Source organism: Abramis brama, assembly GCF_963993115.1.
Source record: "Abramis brama genome assembly, chromosome: 20".
Classification (NCBI taxonomy): Eukaryota; Metazoa; Chordata; class Actinopteri; order Cypriniformes; family Leuciscidae; genus Abramis; species Abramis brama.
Window position 1 is genome coordinate 29,662,955 of NC_139982.1, and position 18,004 is coordinate 29,680,958.

Consider the following 18,004-nt stretch of genomic DNA (forward strand, 5'->3'; position numbering starts at 1 on the left):
ACAATTACTGTATTGTAATAGGTTTCAAAATTTAGACATACTGTATTGTACTGTAATATGTATCATCTCCCCTGTTGTTTTGCCGGAAAATTGGTACTATTGACGCAACTGTTGAGCGGGTCAGATTTGGTTGCACTCTTAGACCGGCCTTTCTCAAAGTGAGACCATGGTCACAACATGATCAATAATTGTGGCCCTTATTTCCTTATTTTCAGATATCACCGCTCTTGGTCTTCCTCTCCTTTGTCCTCCACGCACTCTCCCTCGTACCATTCCTCTTTCCCCACCAACCAGTCTTCTGTGATCCATATTTCCAAACAAAATCAGTTCCAAGCTATCCCCTTTTACTAAAACATGTTAATGAGACTAAAGCAAGACACCTGGGTTGGCTTTGAGCTGAAATTGCAATTAGCTTGAATGATTATTATTTAATTTTCTGCTAAGATTTTCTATATTTCAAAATAATTACAGCAGAAATGCTTGAAATTTGCCATCATTCTGATTTGAATGTGCTTTTATCAGTTTTGAAAGCAGTATGTTAGCATATGAAATATATCCTGCAAATATATAGTTGTTTGCAGTTTGTGGAGTGTGAATGACAAAAGTGTTTGTGGATTTTGAAAAATGTGGTGATTGAATGCATTTTGTCTGAAAGCAATGAAACATTATTCACAGTTTGGTCCGTATACACTTGTGTGTCGCTGAATGTGTGAGGAGTTTTTAAAAATGTGGTTTCAGTATTGAACAATGCTTGTTAGCAATTGAAAAAAACTGTAATTGACTGCGTTTTGTGTGAAAACTTTGTGTTAATGTTATGGTCACGACAAACAGATGTTGTGCTAATTGTGTTGGACAAAAGGATGATAGCAATTGAAAAAAACAGCAGTCCATCAGTGGATATTGCTGCGCACATTGTGATGTTGGTTGGACATCCACTGTGGCTCTCTTCCCAATCACATTCCTTCCTCGTCGCCGTGTTTTGGCCAGGTTGAAACCCGCCTCATCCACAAAGATGAAAATGTGGGGTGTTTGCCTGCCCTCAATCTCCATGACTCTCTAAAATAAATCCACAAGGCAACGTAACGGCGAGTCCTAAGTAGAAATGCAAAAGCAATTGACCTTTCACAGGGAGTTTGATTGACAGGCTATCTGACCTATCATAATCCACCATCTGCCGAATCCGCCATTTTTGTCCGACAAAGCAGTCAGGAGAGTTAGTAGATTAACGTTGGAGGATTTGAACTTGAAAAACGAAGTGTACTGACGTCTTTCCGCGGTTAAAACAACACTCCTTCTGATGTTCATTCATGTTTATTTGATGCTATAAATGAACTAGAAGGAAGAGATGATCGGTTCACGAGCAGCTTTAACTGAGGCTCTACAGATTAAAGAGCCACAAAACTGTATTTACTGTTTAAATTTCTTTAAAAAATGACCAAATTTGAAAGTTGAGACTTGTTTCATATGAAAAGTGACCTGGTCTGTCCTGTCTGTCAGTGTGTTGTCAGTCTCTCTGCTCCGCGGTGTGTGTTTCACTGCGTGAGAACATGGTGAGGCGTGAGAGCGGTGTGGCTTGTCGGACATAGCAACAGTAACTAAAGGGGGCGGGTCTTTGCGAACGGTCAATTACACACAAGTGCGTTTGGAGGCTTTGCTCCATTTACTTCTGTAATGTGCAGCTCAGTCAGATGCCCTTGCAGAATACAAGTTGCCTGTTGGTTTTCCGGAAAACTGCCACTGTTGAGCGTTGCAGATTTGGCTGCGCTCTCAGACCAGCCTCTCTCATTGAGAGACCATGATTTATTACATGATCAATTACAGTAGCTCTGATCTCATCTGAGACTACAGCTCTTGATCTTCCTCTGATTCTTCTTCCACCACGCATGCGTATTCCTCGCCCCATCCCAGCCACTCTTCTCTATCTCTGGCTGGGTCCATGTTTACATCACAATACAAAACTATTCTGAAGCTGTCTCCTTTTGTAATGAAATTGAAAGAGTAACTCAAATTCAAAATATCTTTAATATCTGAAGTATTCTTCTGATTTTGAGGTGAAATATGACTTGGGGATATTTGTGACATTCGTCCTATTGTTGTGATATTAAAAAGATGTTGTTTATTTCCCGTGGCCTTTCCTATTACGCTTTTCCACTGTGAAGTTTGGCATTTCTTCGAATAAGCTGTGAGATTTGGGTTATTTCTGCTCTTCAGAGGGTGGAGAGCGAGTTATTGTCTGTTTTATACGGTCCGTCTGTGATTGGTGCAGATTTACAGTCTGTGAGGTTTCTGTAATATATTACAGCTAGACTTTTCCTCAATATTTCACAGATCATATTGGCATAAAGCGGACAGGCGGTGACCCTCTGAGAGGAGCGCTATCTTCAGACGGAAGACAATAACCAAACTTCTCCTTATCGCCCTCCGTCTGTCTCGTTCTGCTAACTGCACACTATTTAGATGAACAAATAAGTGTGTGTGTCCTTCACCGGGGACTGTTTCTCTGGTTTAGATTTCATCACCCGTATTCCTCTCCTGACCGGAGGCGCAGACGTTCCTTCATCCTCCCGTTCCTCTCTTCGACTCCCTGGGGTCAGCAGCGATTACACTGACACACACTCTGATAAAAGACACAGATAATACTGTGTGTGTGTGTGTGTACGTGTTTGTGTTTGTGTATGTGTATGTGTATGTGTATGTGTATGTATGTGTATGTGTGTATGTGTGTATGTGTGTATGTATGTATGTATGTCTGTATGTGTATGTGTTTGTGTATGTGTATATGTATATGTATGTGTCTGTATGTGTATGTGTTTGTGTATGTGTATATGTATGTGTATGTATGTGTGTATGTGTATGTGTATGTATGTGTATGTATGTGTGTGTGTGTGTGTGTGTGTGTTCATATCATGTAATCATGTTGTTGTAGGACTCAAGGATATATATATATATATATATTTAACCTATAATCTTTTATCTTTTAAATGTATTTATTTCAATCATGACCAGAAATTAATATGGTTTTGAATTAAATATAATTATTTTTAATATAACAATAATTAATATAATATTTAATTATATATAAATATGTATATATTTTGTTAATGAAAATAAATTATATATATATATATATATATATATATATATATATATATATATATATAGTCAATGTCAACAACAATATTAATATTATATAATAAACTATAAAAAATTGTGTAAATAATATTAATAATATAATGTAATTTAATAAATAAAATAATAATATACAATACAATTTTATGTGCATATATTTGTGTCAATAATAATATTAAATAATAAATTGTATAATATATATAATTATGTAATAATATGTAATAAAATAATAATAACAATACATATTATGTAATCATCTTGTATGACTTAGTAAAGAAATGTAAAATAACTGTAGTTGTCGCTTCTGATTAATTTGCCACAATTGAACTGGAACATGAAGTCATGTGCATTGCATTGTGGGATGCATTTTATTGTGCACTGCATTTTAATAAATGCAGTAGGTCAACCATATTCCATGCATTCAGAAAATTCACATTCTGTGCACCGTATACTGTACATACTAAATACTGTAAAAGTAGTATGCCAGGACGCCATTCCAAACACTCCCCTTTACTTTAGCGAAATGTGTTTTCCTGATGGTGTGTCGTGTGGATCTGTTTCAGAAACTGATTTCACTGCAGTTCATAAAGTCATCTGAGGTGTTTGTAGAATAAGTCAGCTGGCGTTTCATAATAGTGTTTTGTAATATTCGTATGTGTGAGAGTGTGTCTGTAAGAAAGAGATAGAGAAGACACAATCCTTTCTGATTATAACTGCACTGAGGGAACAACAAGAGAGAGAGATAAAGCGACATACAAAAGTATGTGGGCACCTCAAGATGTCTGAATGTAGATACAAAAACGTTTGTTTTAAAGAAAGATAGCCTAAGAACAAAACATTCGATAGGAATATGTTTGTATGGTTTAAAAGATGTAGGTGTTGATGTTGTGTTTGTTTGTGGTTAGTGGAACATTTTCACAGTTAATGTTGTGAACTACAACTGTGGGTCCTCTGCTAGGACACAGTGTGTGTGTGTGTGTGTGTGTGTGTGTGAGTGTGTGTGTGTGTGTGTGTGTGTGTGTGTGTGCGTGCGTGCGTGAGTGCGTGTGTGTGTGTGTGTGTGTGTGAACATATACACTAAAAATCACCAGTTTTATTTTCCAAAATCTTTTCTATTATTAAGACTGTTATGAAAAAATGGCATTATTGAGGTGGAACAGAAGCTCTTTCTGATGGTTTGATTCTGCTTTCATTTCACAAGGTTGTGCTGGAATAGCAGATCAAAGAGCCTGTGTACTATATGGACACACACACACACACACACACACACACTGCATGAGTGCATCACACTTTGTCCCTTCAGTTCACAGGGGAGATCAATCTTAAACGTTTATCATTTTTTACTCTCTTTACCCCTTGACTATCCATCCATCCCTCCATCTCCTCCCTACACCTCCATCAGCAGATGTGTCCATTCATCATATTTTGTCAGGTTCATTCCTGTCTCTCTCTCTCTCTCCCTCTCTCTCTGTCTTGTTCTGTCTGTCTCTCTGTGTGTCTCACATCTGCAGCCCTCAGAACTGATCTAGTGAGTGCATGTTATACCCGAAACTCTACGCTATGATTTCCTTTGTTATTATTATGTATGCCACTGCGGAAAGCTTCTAACCTAGCAAGCTTGATTTCATGTGTCATTGTCTTCTGAAACACAATGCATAGTCAATGTAAACTAGTGAATTCAGGGGCAAAGCACTAAAAAACACTCTGTTTTGGTATTGAGACGCATTTTGGTCGATCGGATCACGAGTAGACGAGGGACACATTCCCGTTTGTCCACTTTCAACCACTTCTGTCCTGATTTCTTTGAGGGGAGGGTCTATAGGTGGATAAATGTATGTTTTTTTCCCCCAGATGTTTCGATCTAATAGATGAAATAAGCTCGCGCAAATTTACATATGAACGTGACCAGAGACGGCGGAAAAACATACTTTAATTTCTGTTCTGAAAGCCACGAGACACAAGAAATCAGGAACGGTGAGAGAACGTTCAAACCAAACTTGGGTCTTCAGTCGACAAAGTTTAAATCCCGTCTGGCTCGCGCGCTTCCCATAATGGGATCTCATGCTTACAAAGCTAGCTTGTATTGCAAGCCTATCCGAAATTGCCTATCCTACTTTTAAAGCAACACTAAAGATTATTTTTTACCTTAAAATAATGTTTCCAAAATGATTTCAGTGGTTCATCAAGTCGTAACAGGGTGAACGGCACTTCTGGATTCGCTTTGCAGCCCTATATCTGCTATAACCACACTATGCAAGTTTGCCAGATCGGGTCGCGTTTCTGTAGTTCGAATGAGAGATAAGAAACTACAAATTTGACTTGCTTTACGGCAAGCGTTACAATAGTCATTATTTAGTTTTTCTTCGTTTCTGATGTCGCAATACATCATACTTTCATAAAATCATGCAACATACTCTACCTTGTGGACATCGTTCATTCCAAACAAATAGCGTGCGTGCGACGGTAGGCTAAATTATTTACGACAGCGGTAATGAACAATTCCGCTTCCAACCTGTAGGGGGACTGAAGAGGAAAAGTGCTTTGGTGTTGCTTTAATGAAGGGCTCTTGACTATTTTAAGCCAATGCTGGCTCTATGTAGATATTGTAGGAGTGATTTAATTTGACAGCAGTGACAAACAATGTGAAGCTTATGGTAAACAGTATTGTTACCTGCTGTCAGCAGTGAACGCGTTCCGCTCGATTTGATGGCTGTGAGGAGGGATGCAGAAGAGATGCTCGAGTGCTCTCACAGAGTTAGATCTTAATGCAGTTTTTGGGCACACACTTAATTGAGAATTGATGCCATGGGCCAAATTTAAATAATAACTCAAATATAAAATTAGAGAGACCAAAAGTGCAGGTGCTTGAGCAGCACGTGTCGTGGATTGAAATCTGCGTCACACTCGCATATAGTATGTTTTTGGGCTCAACTCATCTCACACTTTATATCTGAAGAAAACTTTAGTGGCATATCTCTCCCTCTTTTCAATTCAATTCAATTCACATGTATTTGTATAGCGCTTTTCACAATACACATCATTTCAAAGCAGCTTTACAGAAAATCCACATTACAATTTAGAGTGATCTGTTATCAGAGGTGACTGTATTTCAGAAATGCACATATACAAAATCACAGTTAGCGAAAAAGCTATTAATTTAAACAATGCAATAATTTAATGCAGAAACAATGAGCTCATTGAAGTAATGAATACTTGTTTGTTAATAAATGATTATGACATCTTTCCCTCTCCAAATGTCTTTTTTCTCCCCTTTCTGATTTCGCTCTACAGTCACATTTGCTCCCATCGTGAAAGCTATTGATCCTTCTTTAGGACTTCAGAGACTTCATAAACTCTGGTCAGTGTAAATGTCAGACTGTTCCCCGTCCTCTCAGATATTAACTGTGTGTGTGTGTGTGTTTCACAGGCTCCTTCTCTTTGAGCGTGCTGCTGGTGTCGTTGGCGGTGACCGTGTGTGGTGTTTGGCTGGTTGCTCTCTGCGGCGTGTGTAAATGGTGTCAACGCAAGCTGGTGAGTTACACACTACACTTTAAGACGGTCCTGTACATGCATTTTGTTTGTACAACTGGGCGGCACTTTAGTAATGCGCTGACCAAACGTTTGGATGTACATTTGTGTAGCTTGAATGTTTCTGGCCTTTCTATTACAGGACAGATTTAATATTTTACTGCTTAAAAGTTGCATGGCCTGGGAGAATTAAAGAGGACCTATTATGCTTTTTTACTAATTTCTTTAGTGTGTGATTGTTGCTGTATGAGCATGAAAAAGGTTTCCAAAGTCCAAAGTTATTCTCTATATCAGTGTCAGTGTTTCTGAACTCCCTGAAACACCTCCATTGTAGTCTTGAGTTTCGTCCGGGAACGAACACGTCACAATATTCCTCATTTAAATAATTCATGCAGAATAAAGGGGCGGGGCCTGGTTGAGTTAGTTAGTAGTGTGTTGAAACTGGAGGTTATGGAAAGGGGACGGACACTTCCCAAACACTGACCAATCACAACACACTGATCCAGCCGACCAATCAGATCACAGTGTGCTTTTCAGAAGGAGGAGCTTCATAGAGACAGGAACTAAACAGAGCGTTACTGACAGACTGGGAAGAGAGGAGCTGCAACAATGGAGAATATGGGAAAAATAATGAACATTCAAGCAAGAAAACCTATTCTAGTAGAGCCCAAAAAACAACAGCAAGGGCATAAAAGGTCCTCTATATTGGAGGTCTTCTCCTCAAGATGTTTCTCCTCAAAAGCAAATAAAAATGAGTTAATAGAAGGATAACAGTAATAGTATTGAGCTATAAAATGAATGTGGATAGAAGCTCAGATAATTTGGTCTTTGATGAGAAATATTTTAGGTTATTTTGAGATATCTTTTGATTGCAAGATTGTATCTTGGCAAATCTAGAGTTTGAGACATTGTTAAGCTCTCTTGTGAGATGTGAGATTAATGTGTTTCCTCTGAAACATCTGAGAAGCAAGAAACTCGATTGCTTTCCGTTAGGTCTCATTGCTGTCTAGGAGAAATGATAAAATTCATGAAATAATGAGGAGGTGGCCTCCATACCGATTAATCGATGTAAAGGCTAATTGATTAGGATGGTCACGCGGCTCATTAGACAGATGGAGTGGATCCGCGCCGCACGGCTCTTAACTGACCCGTTTATTTGGCTCGTATTCGTGAGTCAAAGCTAATTGATTCCCGATATGTGGCATACAGTACATGTACGATGGTGTGTGAACCCCAGAGAGTGACACAGCCTTATAAAGAATGCATGTGCTTGTGTTTGCATGCATGTGTTGTGATCTGGCAACCACCAGAACAGACAAGCACCACTCACCTCTTCTAAATGTATTTCAGTTTATTGTATTTTGATTGATCATGGTCACATTTGTTAGTGTTTAATATCACACATACTGTAAGCAGCCAAAAGGGTTTTCTCCAGGCTGAAAACAACGACGTATAATTTCATCCTCACGGCCACTGTTCAGACTTTTAAATGGCAGCGCTGATTGGAACAACCTTGAGTGACCTGAATGGTGTTTCAAAGTAAAAGAATAATTTCCCTTTTATTCCACCAGAAGCGAAATACTTAGTTGAACATGCCGGGAGATCTCACACGGACGCAGAATCGTAAATATCCTCAAACACAACTGTATGTAGTCTTTGACCTCATTCCTCCCAGAAGACTGACCACAGGACATCACAGCTGGTGTCACGAGGTCATTGAGCTCATATATGCCCTCTGAACCTGTGCGTGCGTGTGTGGGTTTTGGTTTGTGAGTATGTGCACATGCATACTAATAAGTATACATTGCTGTTTACCAGCATATGGTATGTTTTGCACACTGGGACCAGCTTGGGATGCTGGTTGCTGGTGGACCAGCATATGTTGTCTTTTGGGTGCTTGTATGATCCCAGCAAAACTCATGTATGTGTTAAATATCACGCTTCTTAGTGTGTGTTCGTAGTTAAAGACCAAGACAATTTTCCAAATAAATTTTAATAAAATATTTAATAAAGAAAAATGTGTGTTGCTGGTTACATGTTTACACTGTAAAATCCAAACACTGCTCAGTTTTCATATGGTCCCAATCTATAGATTAAAGAGTAAAAGTTACACTGAATCAATGTTGCGGTTACAAGTGATGATTGAGCATTAGTGATGAACACCTGCACTTAACAAGCAGAATCACTGAAGATAAGAGGAACAACAAGAGCAGAAAAAAAGAAAAGAGATGAGCAAAAACAACTACAACTTACTTATAGCCACAGCCTTAGATGAAATCAACTGCCAATACAATCAATATCTCACCAGAGGATGATTAAACAACTCCAAAAACAGTATTACCATAATCAGTTTAAGTCACCATTATGGTGATTAGTGTTCCGTTTAGTTGGGCACTTGATCAGTGACTGATAGCTGGAATTTGACATATGTGACTTTCCAAATAGGCATTAAAGTCTTTAAAAACAGTAACTTTCAGCTTTGAACTTTCATTATTAAGTCATTATTAACTGTCCCATTGAAAGCTATTCTCATAACCCCTGTTATTAAACAAACTGCTTATGATTATGCTTATGATATTAGACCAGCATTATACCAGCATAAACCAGGCTGTGTGTGTGTGTGTGCTTGAGGGAGAGAATTTCTATGTGTGTTTACTTTGCTATACTTTGGAGACCTTCTTTCTGGGATGCCCTCAAAGGTAAAAAAAAAAAAAAGTCATAAATGATGTAAATGGTGTTTATTTATTTGCTTATATGCTTAGTCTGTAGTTATGAAGTCTACAACAGAGCTAATGCGCCAGAGAAACAAGCACACAGCTTTCTTTAGAATTTTGTGTTTTAACTTCGTTTTTTTGCGGTAGCTCTGTATATTTTGATGGCATCGATGTCGAAGAGTAATTGGCTGGTGAAGTGGATTTACTTATTAATGAAAAGTTATCATAAGCATTGTAAGTAGACCAGGAAGATTTTAAAACGAGCAGTTCATTCATAAATGAGGAAGACAGAACACAAACATCTTAAAGGTGGTCTTAGCTTGTTAAAGGTGGTCTTAGGTGGTCTTAGCTTGTTAAAGGTGGTCTTAGCTTGTTAAAGGTGGTCTTAGGTGGTCTTAGCTTGTTAAAGGTGGTCTTAGCTTGTTAAAGGTGGTCTTAGGTGGTCTTAGCTTGTTAAAGGTGGTCTTAGCTTGTTAAAGGTGGTCTCCCAGCTTAGTCATGCTTGTGTTCAGTTGGTCTAGCTTTGAAAATCTCTCTAAAACCAGCGAGCAGGCCAGATTCATGTTAAAATTGCTGTCTAAGGCCAGCAAACCATCTTAGACTGATTTTTTTATATATATATTATGGTGATTGCTAAGTAAATGTGTGTGTTTTGTGCTCAGAACTCTTTGTGACTTCGTGTTCATTAGCTTTAACAGGAAATGACCTCAGTTCAGCAGGAAGCTGCTCCTGTCTCTGCCTCATTACACTCGGGTCACCTTTGCAAGTAACATTAAGTTAAATTGAGCGGCTAGTTGGATGTGTGTTAAAAGAAGACTAACAGTATGTTACCAGAATATGTGTGTGTGTGTGTGTGTGTGTGTGTGTGTGTGTGTGTGTGTGTGTGTGTGTGTGTGTGTGTGTGCAATTAAACGAGTCACAATCAATGTTATTTTAGTTGCTGTCAAATTAATCGCATCTAACATAAAAGTTTGTAAATATATATAAATTGTGTATGTATGTGTGTGTGTATACATACACACACACTATACACACACACATATTATGTATACTTACAAACTTTTATGTTTCAATATATTAATATAAACTAGTGCTGTCAAATCAATTAATCGCGATTAATCGCATCTAACATAAAAGTTAGATGAAATTAAAGTCAACCTAAATTGTAATAATAATGACAAAAGCACATCAAAATTATTGTCTGTCTATAATTATTAATAATCTATAATATTTAATGAATCTGTCTATAATATTTAATTATTAATTAAAATATTAATACAAACTAGTGCTGTCAAATCGATTAATCGCAATTAATCGATTTGACAGCACTAGTTTGTATTAATATTTTGAATGAGTATATTGTTATATTTTCAATTTTCATATTTAAATAAAAATAATTTTGATGTGCTTTTGTCATTATTATTACAATTTAGGTTGACTTTAATTTCATTTCAGTGTTTTAGTTTGTTTTAGTTGCATTTTAGATTTCATTTAATTCCAGTTATTAATTTTAGTGCTTCAACTGCAAACTTATTTCAGTTAGTTGCCAATGCAACATTTCTGATTTCTCCAGCGGAGAGAACAAGCATGTTCAGAATGTGAAAGCTTGGGTTGATCTGTACTGTAGGTCCGCTGGGTGGATGAAGTTGCGGGTCCATGTGGAGCGATCGGGTTGCGACTTCTACAGGAAGAGTTTCAGACAGACGAGTGTAACGAGAGTGAGACGCAGATACATCACACACTGTTCATTCAAGGACAAACGGGACAACAGAATTATTAATGGCTTTTTTTGCGCTCAATATTTTCATATTCTGCTAGACATTCCCACGGGAGCATTTCATTACTCAAAGGTTGTTTTTTAGTAGCTCAGGAGATATAGTTATGCTTTATTCAAGTAACTTAATCTCAGATGTGTCTACTAGTTTAGAAAATCAATAGAGGTATACATGTATGTAACATGTTGAGATCATATTGAGTTCATATTGAGAACTTTGACTTTTGAGGGCTTTGGAGTTGTGGTAATTCTATGAAGTTATAGAATTATAGAATATTATATTCCTTTTATGTAAGTCTGCTACACTGTTAAAAAGTTCCCATTGATTTACAATACAAGCTATTCATCTTTTTATAAAAAATATAAATATCAGCATCTCCACCAATTTTTTTTCTCTCCTCAATTTCGAGTTTCATATTCTCACTATCATAAGAGGTGTATGTATTAAATATGAAACTCTACAAAATGCACATGCACACTTTTTTTTTCAGTATGTATCTGTTTCATTGAATTGTGCCGTTAAAACATAGTTTTATTACGCAGCAATGAAAGGCGTTTGTTAGAGATGTAACCGTTGGCCGGCCTGTGGCCTGCTTTTTGAACACAACCCATTTACTCTTCCTCAAAGACTCGTTAAGAACCTCTATAGATTTACTAATCAGCACTGGCCTTTAATTAGTACTTGTGTGTCTGTTTCAGAGACCCAGACAGAAACTGCAGTCTTTTTGGAGCTCTGATTTTGCAGCACTTGAAAGCTTGAAATCATCAGTAATAATGTTAATTAAACTAATCAGCAATAGTTAATTTGTTGAGTTGTATAATTCCCAGCTTCTTGTATATTTAGTGTTGTAAAGAAAAAAGTTATTTTAATTAGCAATTTAACGTGTAAAAAGTAAAACTTTAAAAAGTTTTTAATTTTTGTACTATATACTGTATATATATATATATAGAGAGAGAGAGAGAGAGAGAGAGAGAGACAGAGAGAGAGAGAGAGAGGGAGACTGAGAGAGAGATAGACAGAGAGAGAGAGAGAGAGAGATAGACTGAGAGAGAGAGAGAGAGAGAGAGAGAGAGAGAGAGAGAGATAGACTGAGAGAGAGAGAGAGGGAGACTGAGAGAGAGATAGACAGAGAGAGAGAGAGATAGACTGAGAGAGAGAGAGAGAGAGAGAGAGAGAGAGAGAGAGAGAGAGAGAGAGAGCTGCACAAATTGAGAATCACATTTCAAATAAAGATCACAATTCTCCCACTATTGCGAATAGACAACTTAACAAAATAACATGTGGGCTAATTTACTAGAGGTTCTGGCAAAATGTTAATAATATTTAATTAATCTGAATCAGTCTTTGAATGAATGATTCAATGACAAGTACATTTTTATCAGTCACTTATCGCCACCTACTGGTGTAATGATGTAATTTATCCTAAGTTGATTTCTAAAGGTGATTTACTCTATTCTGACACCACCGTGTACATCAGTTTTTATATTAGGAATAGGATGTGAACGCTATGTTGACTTTGAGTATGTCACTGGTTTCCACCCGCAGCGGATGAGTCAAGTCAATCTGTCTCGCTCTCTTTGTGAGTCAGCCGGACTTACAGGTTCCCCTGCGTCATGACTAGGTGTCGTGGGGTCAAGCAGATTGGTATTAAATCCTTAATGAAGTCTGCTGAGGCTGTATGGAAGTGTGTGTGTGTGTGTGTGTGTGTGTGTGTGTGTGTGTGTGAGAAGTGCTGGGATAATTACATCCTGTCTTGGGGTTGAAGAAGACCTCTTGTTCTGTACGCCACTTTTTGATATAGCAGACGCTTCTCCTGGCACTATTTTTTCTATTAATGAAGAGAAAGAGACTGCTGGATTTGTGACTGGAAATGATTAATTTCCCTTTAGAAGTTAAACTATGTTCTAATTCACATAAGCTGCTTCCAAAATCACATACTGTATAGTAGGTACTACATTTGGTTTGAATCGTTAAAGTCCCCCTGTGGTGAAAATCAAGTTTTTAATGTTTATATGTCTATGTGGTGTTTTTAATATGCTTTAAGACAAACCATGTGCAAATCCATAAGTCAACACCATTGCTGAGTATTTTCTCTTTAAATCTGCAGTGAACCAAAGACAGTCTCAAAAACACTGAGCTGGTGTGAGTGAGTGGAGGCGGTGCTTATTTGCATATTCATAGAGCCGCGTATACTAAATGAGGCAAGGGTGTAGAGTTGCATTCAAGCTGTTTTAAAGGGGTGGTATAATGAATACATTTTCACAATATGTAAAATAAATCTCTGATGTCCCCAGAGTGTGTGTGTGAAGTTTTAACTCAAAATACCGCACAGATATTTTTATATAGCATGTTAAAGTTGTCACTTTTTTAGGGTTAGCAAAAACGCACCGTTTAGTGTCTGTTCCTTTAAATGCAAATGAGCTGCTTTTCCCGACACAGAGGGCGGGGTTTCAAGAGCTCGTGCGTTAGCACCTCCGATTACCTCACGCAGACACACACTAAAATGACAGAAACTGTTCTGCCTTTTATGTTTAAACGGAGTCAGACAAAGATGAAGAGACTCAAGAAGAAGTGACAACACGTAGAATGCAACAGGACGTCTCTGAATGGTTAGTTGATGAATTTATGTTGCTGATGTGGAGTTAACTATCTTCAATTAGCATATTCTGTCATGATAATCTATAAATCGCTCGTATAGGAACTGTTGTGAGATGCACACAGAGTGACTTTCTATTGCATGTGAAAAGACGGATGCTATACTGTAGTTTGAGCTGACTCACAAATGTGCTCGATTACAACAACTCTTCCTCTTCTCAACATGGACTGCGTGTTCTGGGGGCGTGGTTTATGTAAATTCTAGGGTTGGTGATGTCACTAACCCAGGAGGAATGTCGTTGTGTAGTCCCTACCAGTCCTTAAAAAACAATTTCTTTAAAAGCAAAAATCTCCCTTTGCTTTGAACTTTGAGCGTTGTAACTTTGCAGATGTTGTTTATGCTCAAACAGCAACATTACACACTAACTAAAGTTAGAACAGTGAAATCATACTCAACCACACCTTTAAGGCATGAATAAGTTTAATTCAAGGAAAACATTTTAAATGTTATTTTGGTGATCAAAGATGAGTTTTAAGGAATAAAATGATTGACTACAGGGGGAATAAAAAAAGTACATTATGAATGTGTGTAGTGTGAATGAATTCAAATGTATTCGCTTCGCTTCACCTCCATTTGTAAAAATCCTCTCCTGTGGCCTCATGGGATAGTAGTGTCTGTCGAATGCTCACGTTTTTTCACCTGCTTATATAGTATGTGTGTAGGCATATTCGGACGCAGCAATACTGTCCACCCTAAGTAGTGCGCAAGGCTAGTATCAGTAGGGTTGAATCAGATTTTGCTTCTGTGAGAGCCTATAATATGTGGCATGTTATTGTTGTCACACTGCAGATGAAGTGTAGTGCACTTCATTTTGCTCTGTGATTTCCAATAAAAAAAATGAATCTAATAACTAGAGTGAGTAATAAGATGAATGGGAATGCTGACGGATCACGTTCTCTAGGTATTATAGACCTAGCATAATATACTGTATATTATTTAAGATAGTATATGAAAGAGAATGTATTATGTAATGATAATTGTTTCTACTTTTTGAAACATTTATCATTACTTAATGCATATTGTTATATATATATATATAAATGCATAAGTAACATGGTACCGTGTGTAAGTTTTTTTGTCACATGAACTCTATGTGCATGTTTATTTTTACTAGTTCCGTCCATTTTGGAAATAATTTTGCGAATTTTGCGCCCATTTTGCAGCTTAAATTAAATTCGGTTTTGTTTAAAAATAGCATTAAAATAATCAGATCAATTAGTCAAGTAAAGATGATGTGAAAAAATGGCATTTCACGTCATTTCTGGTTCATGCGTCACACTGCAAGTAAAAGGTCAGGTACATTGCATTGCGGGATACTGTATTGACTAATGTATTTGCATAATACAATATTTGCTGTATACAATTCTATTTTCACAATAGTATGTAGTATTTGATTAGTATTACACCCTATGGTGGCCTTGAGTTCTTCTAATGACGCCGGCTCCGCCTCTCTCTCCTCACATCACTCGTTAACTTCTGATTGGTGCTTCGGTCTGATTGGCTGCGGTTTAATCAAGAGCTTCTTCCAGCAATTGATAGTAATTGTGTGTATGAAGTAGGATGTGTGTGTGTGTGTGTGTGTGTGTGTGTGTGTGTGTGTGTGTGTGTGTGTGTGTGCGTTGCTGGATGTTTGTTATCAAGTGGATTTTTATAATCATCATTTATGTGCTATTAGGTTGATTGAAGGTGACATCAATACTAACACACTAAACTGTGGTTGTGAATTCTCTCTCTCTCTCTCTCTCTCTCTCTCTCTCTCTCTCTCTCTCTCTCTCTCTCTCTCTCTCTCTCTCCCTCTAATCAATTAAAGTACATTAGTGCTCCATTTAAAACAACATTATACTATTATTAACGGGGAGTGTTCACTAACCTTTGGCTTAACGGTATTTAAATGTTGAGTAAATGTTAGAACAGTCGAATGATCCTAAAATAATGTTAATAGGACTTCCTTATGATCTCATTTGCATTTGATAAACGTTCTCACGATGTTAGGAGAACATATTTTTGGTGCCGCATTGTCTGAAGGTCTTTTAAACTAAAGTTTAAGCTGAGCACGGACATTGCATGTTTAATTAAGCTACAGTAACACACAGATGCCATGTTCAGTTTTGTTGTCACTTGACTTTATTATGCGCATCTCATTATGTTTAAATTGAATTGAATGAAAAAATTGCATGAAACAGAAGTTGCAATAGTCTTTTCTTCCCTATTGTGACGTATATCTGAGTGAAACGGCTTCTCAAACAAGAACAAATGTAGGGCGGAGCTTTATCTTGTCCATCGGGAATTGATTGGATGGTTGTGGTTTGCTATTGGTCGATATCATGTGAGTGACAGGTTGCCCCGCCCTCACGCCAGTAACACGTCATCAGAGAAGAGATATTGCTGCAATATTTTGTTTGTTATATTTTATTTTTATATAATTTTTTAGTTTATTATAATGCAGGCTACTTTGTTTTTTGTTTTTTATTTTATTTTTTATAAAACATTTTTTTTTATGATTTATTAAAAAAATTATAAAAATGTTTATTATATAGAATTAAAATTTTTATTGTTTTATTTTTTATTTAAATATTTGTATTGTTTTATTTTATTTTTATGAAGAAATATTTTATATTTTTATTTATTTTTTTATTGTTGTTTTTTTATATAAATTGGTAAACATCTTGGACATTATTTTTTCTGTTATTGACTTTATTTTTTGTTTTCATATTGATGGACGGGAAACACTGAGCGGTGTGTAGGAAAGTCACTCCCATAAAGAACTTTGAAATCTGAGAGAGAAAGAGAGAAGAAGGCACGTTTGAAGCCCAAGCTGGAGAGAGATGAATAAAGCTGGAGAAGACAAAGAAACGATAAAAGAAGTGGAGAATATATGGAGATATATGACAGCGCTGCCCTCTTGAGCTTTCCAGCCAAAGATAGAACGAGCGAAAGAGAGAGAGAGAGTTTGTGTACGGCCACTGTGTGTCTGTTGGACCGAAGCTCTTTCTGATGTCTTTGCCTGTAGCCATGTGTGTGTAACAGCGTTTGTACGTTTGTGTCTTTGCTCAGAGCGAGTCATGGTACTGAATGCACATTTCTGACTCTCATTCTCGATTCTTGACACACACACACACACACACACACACACACACAGACCCCCAGGGACCGCTGTCACTCATTCCCCCCCGAGCCTCACAGTTGGCGAGCTGTCGCTTCCTCCGCTTGTCTCAATCATCAGCGGCGTCCTCTCCTCCCTCACTTTTCATCCCCACTTCTTTTTCAAACCCCTCCTCCTCCTACACTCTTCCTCTCTCGCTCTCTCTCTCTCATGTTTTGTTTCGCTCTCATCTCTTTCTCTGTGAAAATTTCATGATACAGTTGATGACAGATGAGTTTCCTTTGATAGCTTGTTCTTGTCTGTCAAAAACTGCGACTACTTACCCAGAAACTGCAGCCTGTAAGTACTCTCTGTGTGTGTGTGTGTGTGTGTGTGTGTGTGTGTGTGTGAGAGAGAGGGTTTTCAATCTCAGATATTTACAAATCACACATTATTCTCAACGTAGTTTGCATGTGTGCACAAATGCTTGGCTGCATATCAAGGAAATGCTGCATATAGTCCAGAAATCATGTTCTTCATCTGGAGTTTTGCCTTGTTTTACAATTGCATTGAATATTAAGGGATTTCAGAGAATTTTTAAAATACATTTTTTATATTTCTTAAGAATTTTTAATAGATTTACATTTATATTTCAGATTAATATATGCATCTTAAATTATTAAAAAATTTTCAATAATTTAAAAATATAATAATTTTATTATCAATATTGCATTTTTGTTTTAAGCATTAATTAATTTATTTAAAAAAAGTTTAGTTGCAGTATATAAGCAACATGTATGTATTAAAATACTGAATCAGCCTTTGAGGACATCTAGTTGTTCATGTTCATGCATTTCTATGTCGTTCTTACATGTCATTTTGTGTCAAGGTGTTTTCTTTAATTAGTGTATTGATTTCAATGTGATTTAAATTGCTAATTGAATTCTGTCTCCTGGTGAATCACAGAATATTAACCTTACAGAGAAGTACCATGGTATGACCATGTTCTTTAGTTCATTGGACCAGTGATGGGAATACTATTGTATTCTTTGAAATACTTTCAGTATCGAATACCATAGTATTTATCAGAGTACCATGATATTACCATCATTATGATATG

General features: G+C 37.0%; 1 protein-coding gene across 2 annotated transcripts in view; it reads left to right on the forward strand.

Annotated features, from left to right (window-relative positions):
- syt7a (synaptotagmin VIIa) overlaps positions 1–18,004 on the forward strand; it is a 126,095-nt gene that overhangs the window by 50,268 nt on the left and 57,823 nt on the right. For both annotated transcript variants that reach the window (XM_084095764.1, XM_084095765.1), the window contains exon 2: positions 6,557–6,660. In XM_084095764.1, the coding sequence (XP_083951890.1) occupies positions 6,557–6,660 (104 nt within the window). The remainder of the gene's footprint in view (positions 1–6,556; positions 6,661–18,004) is intronic.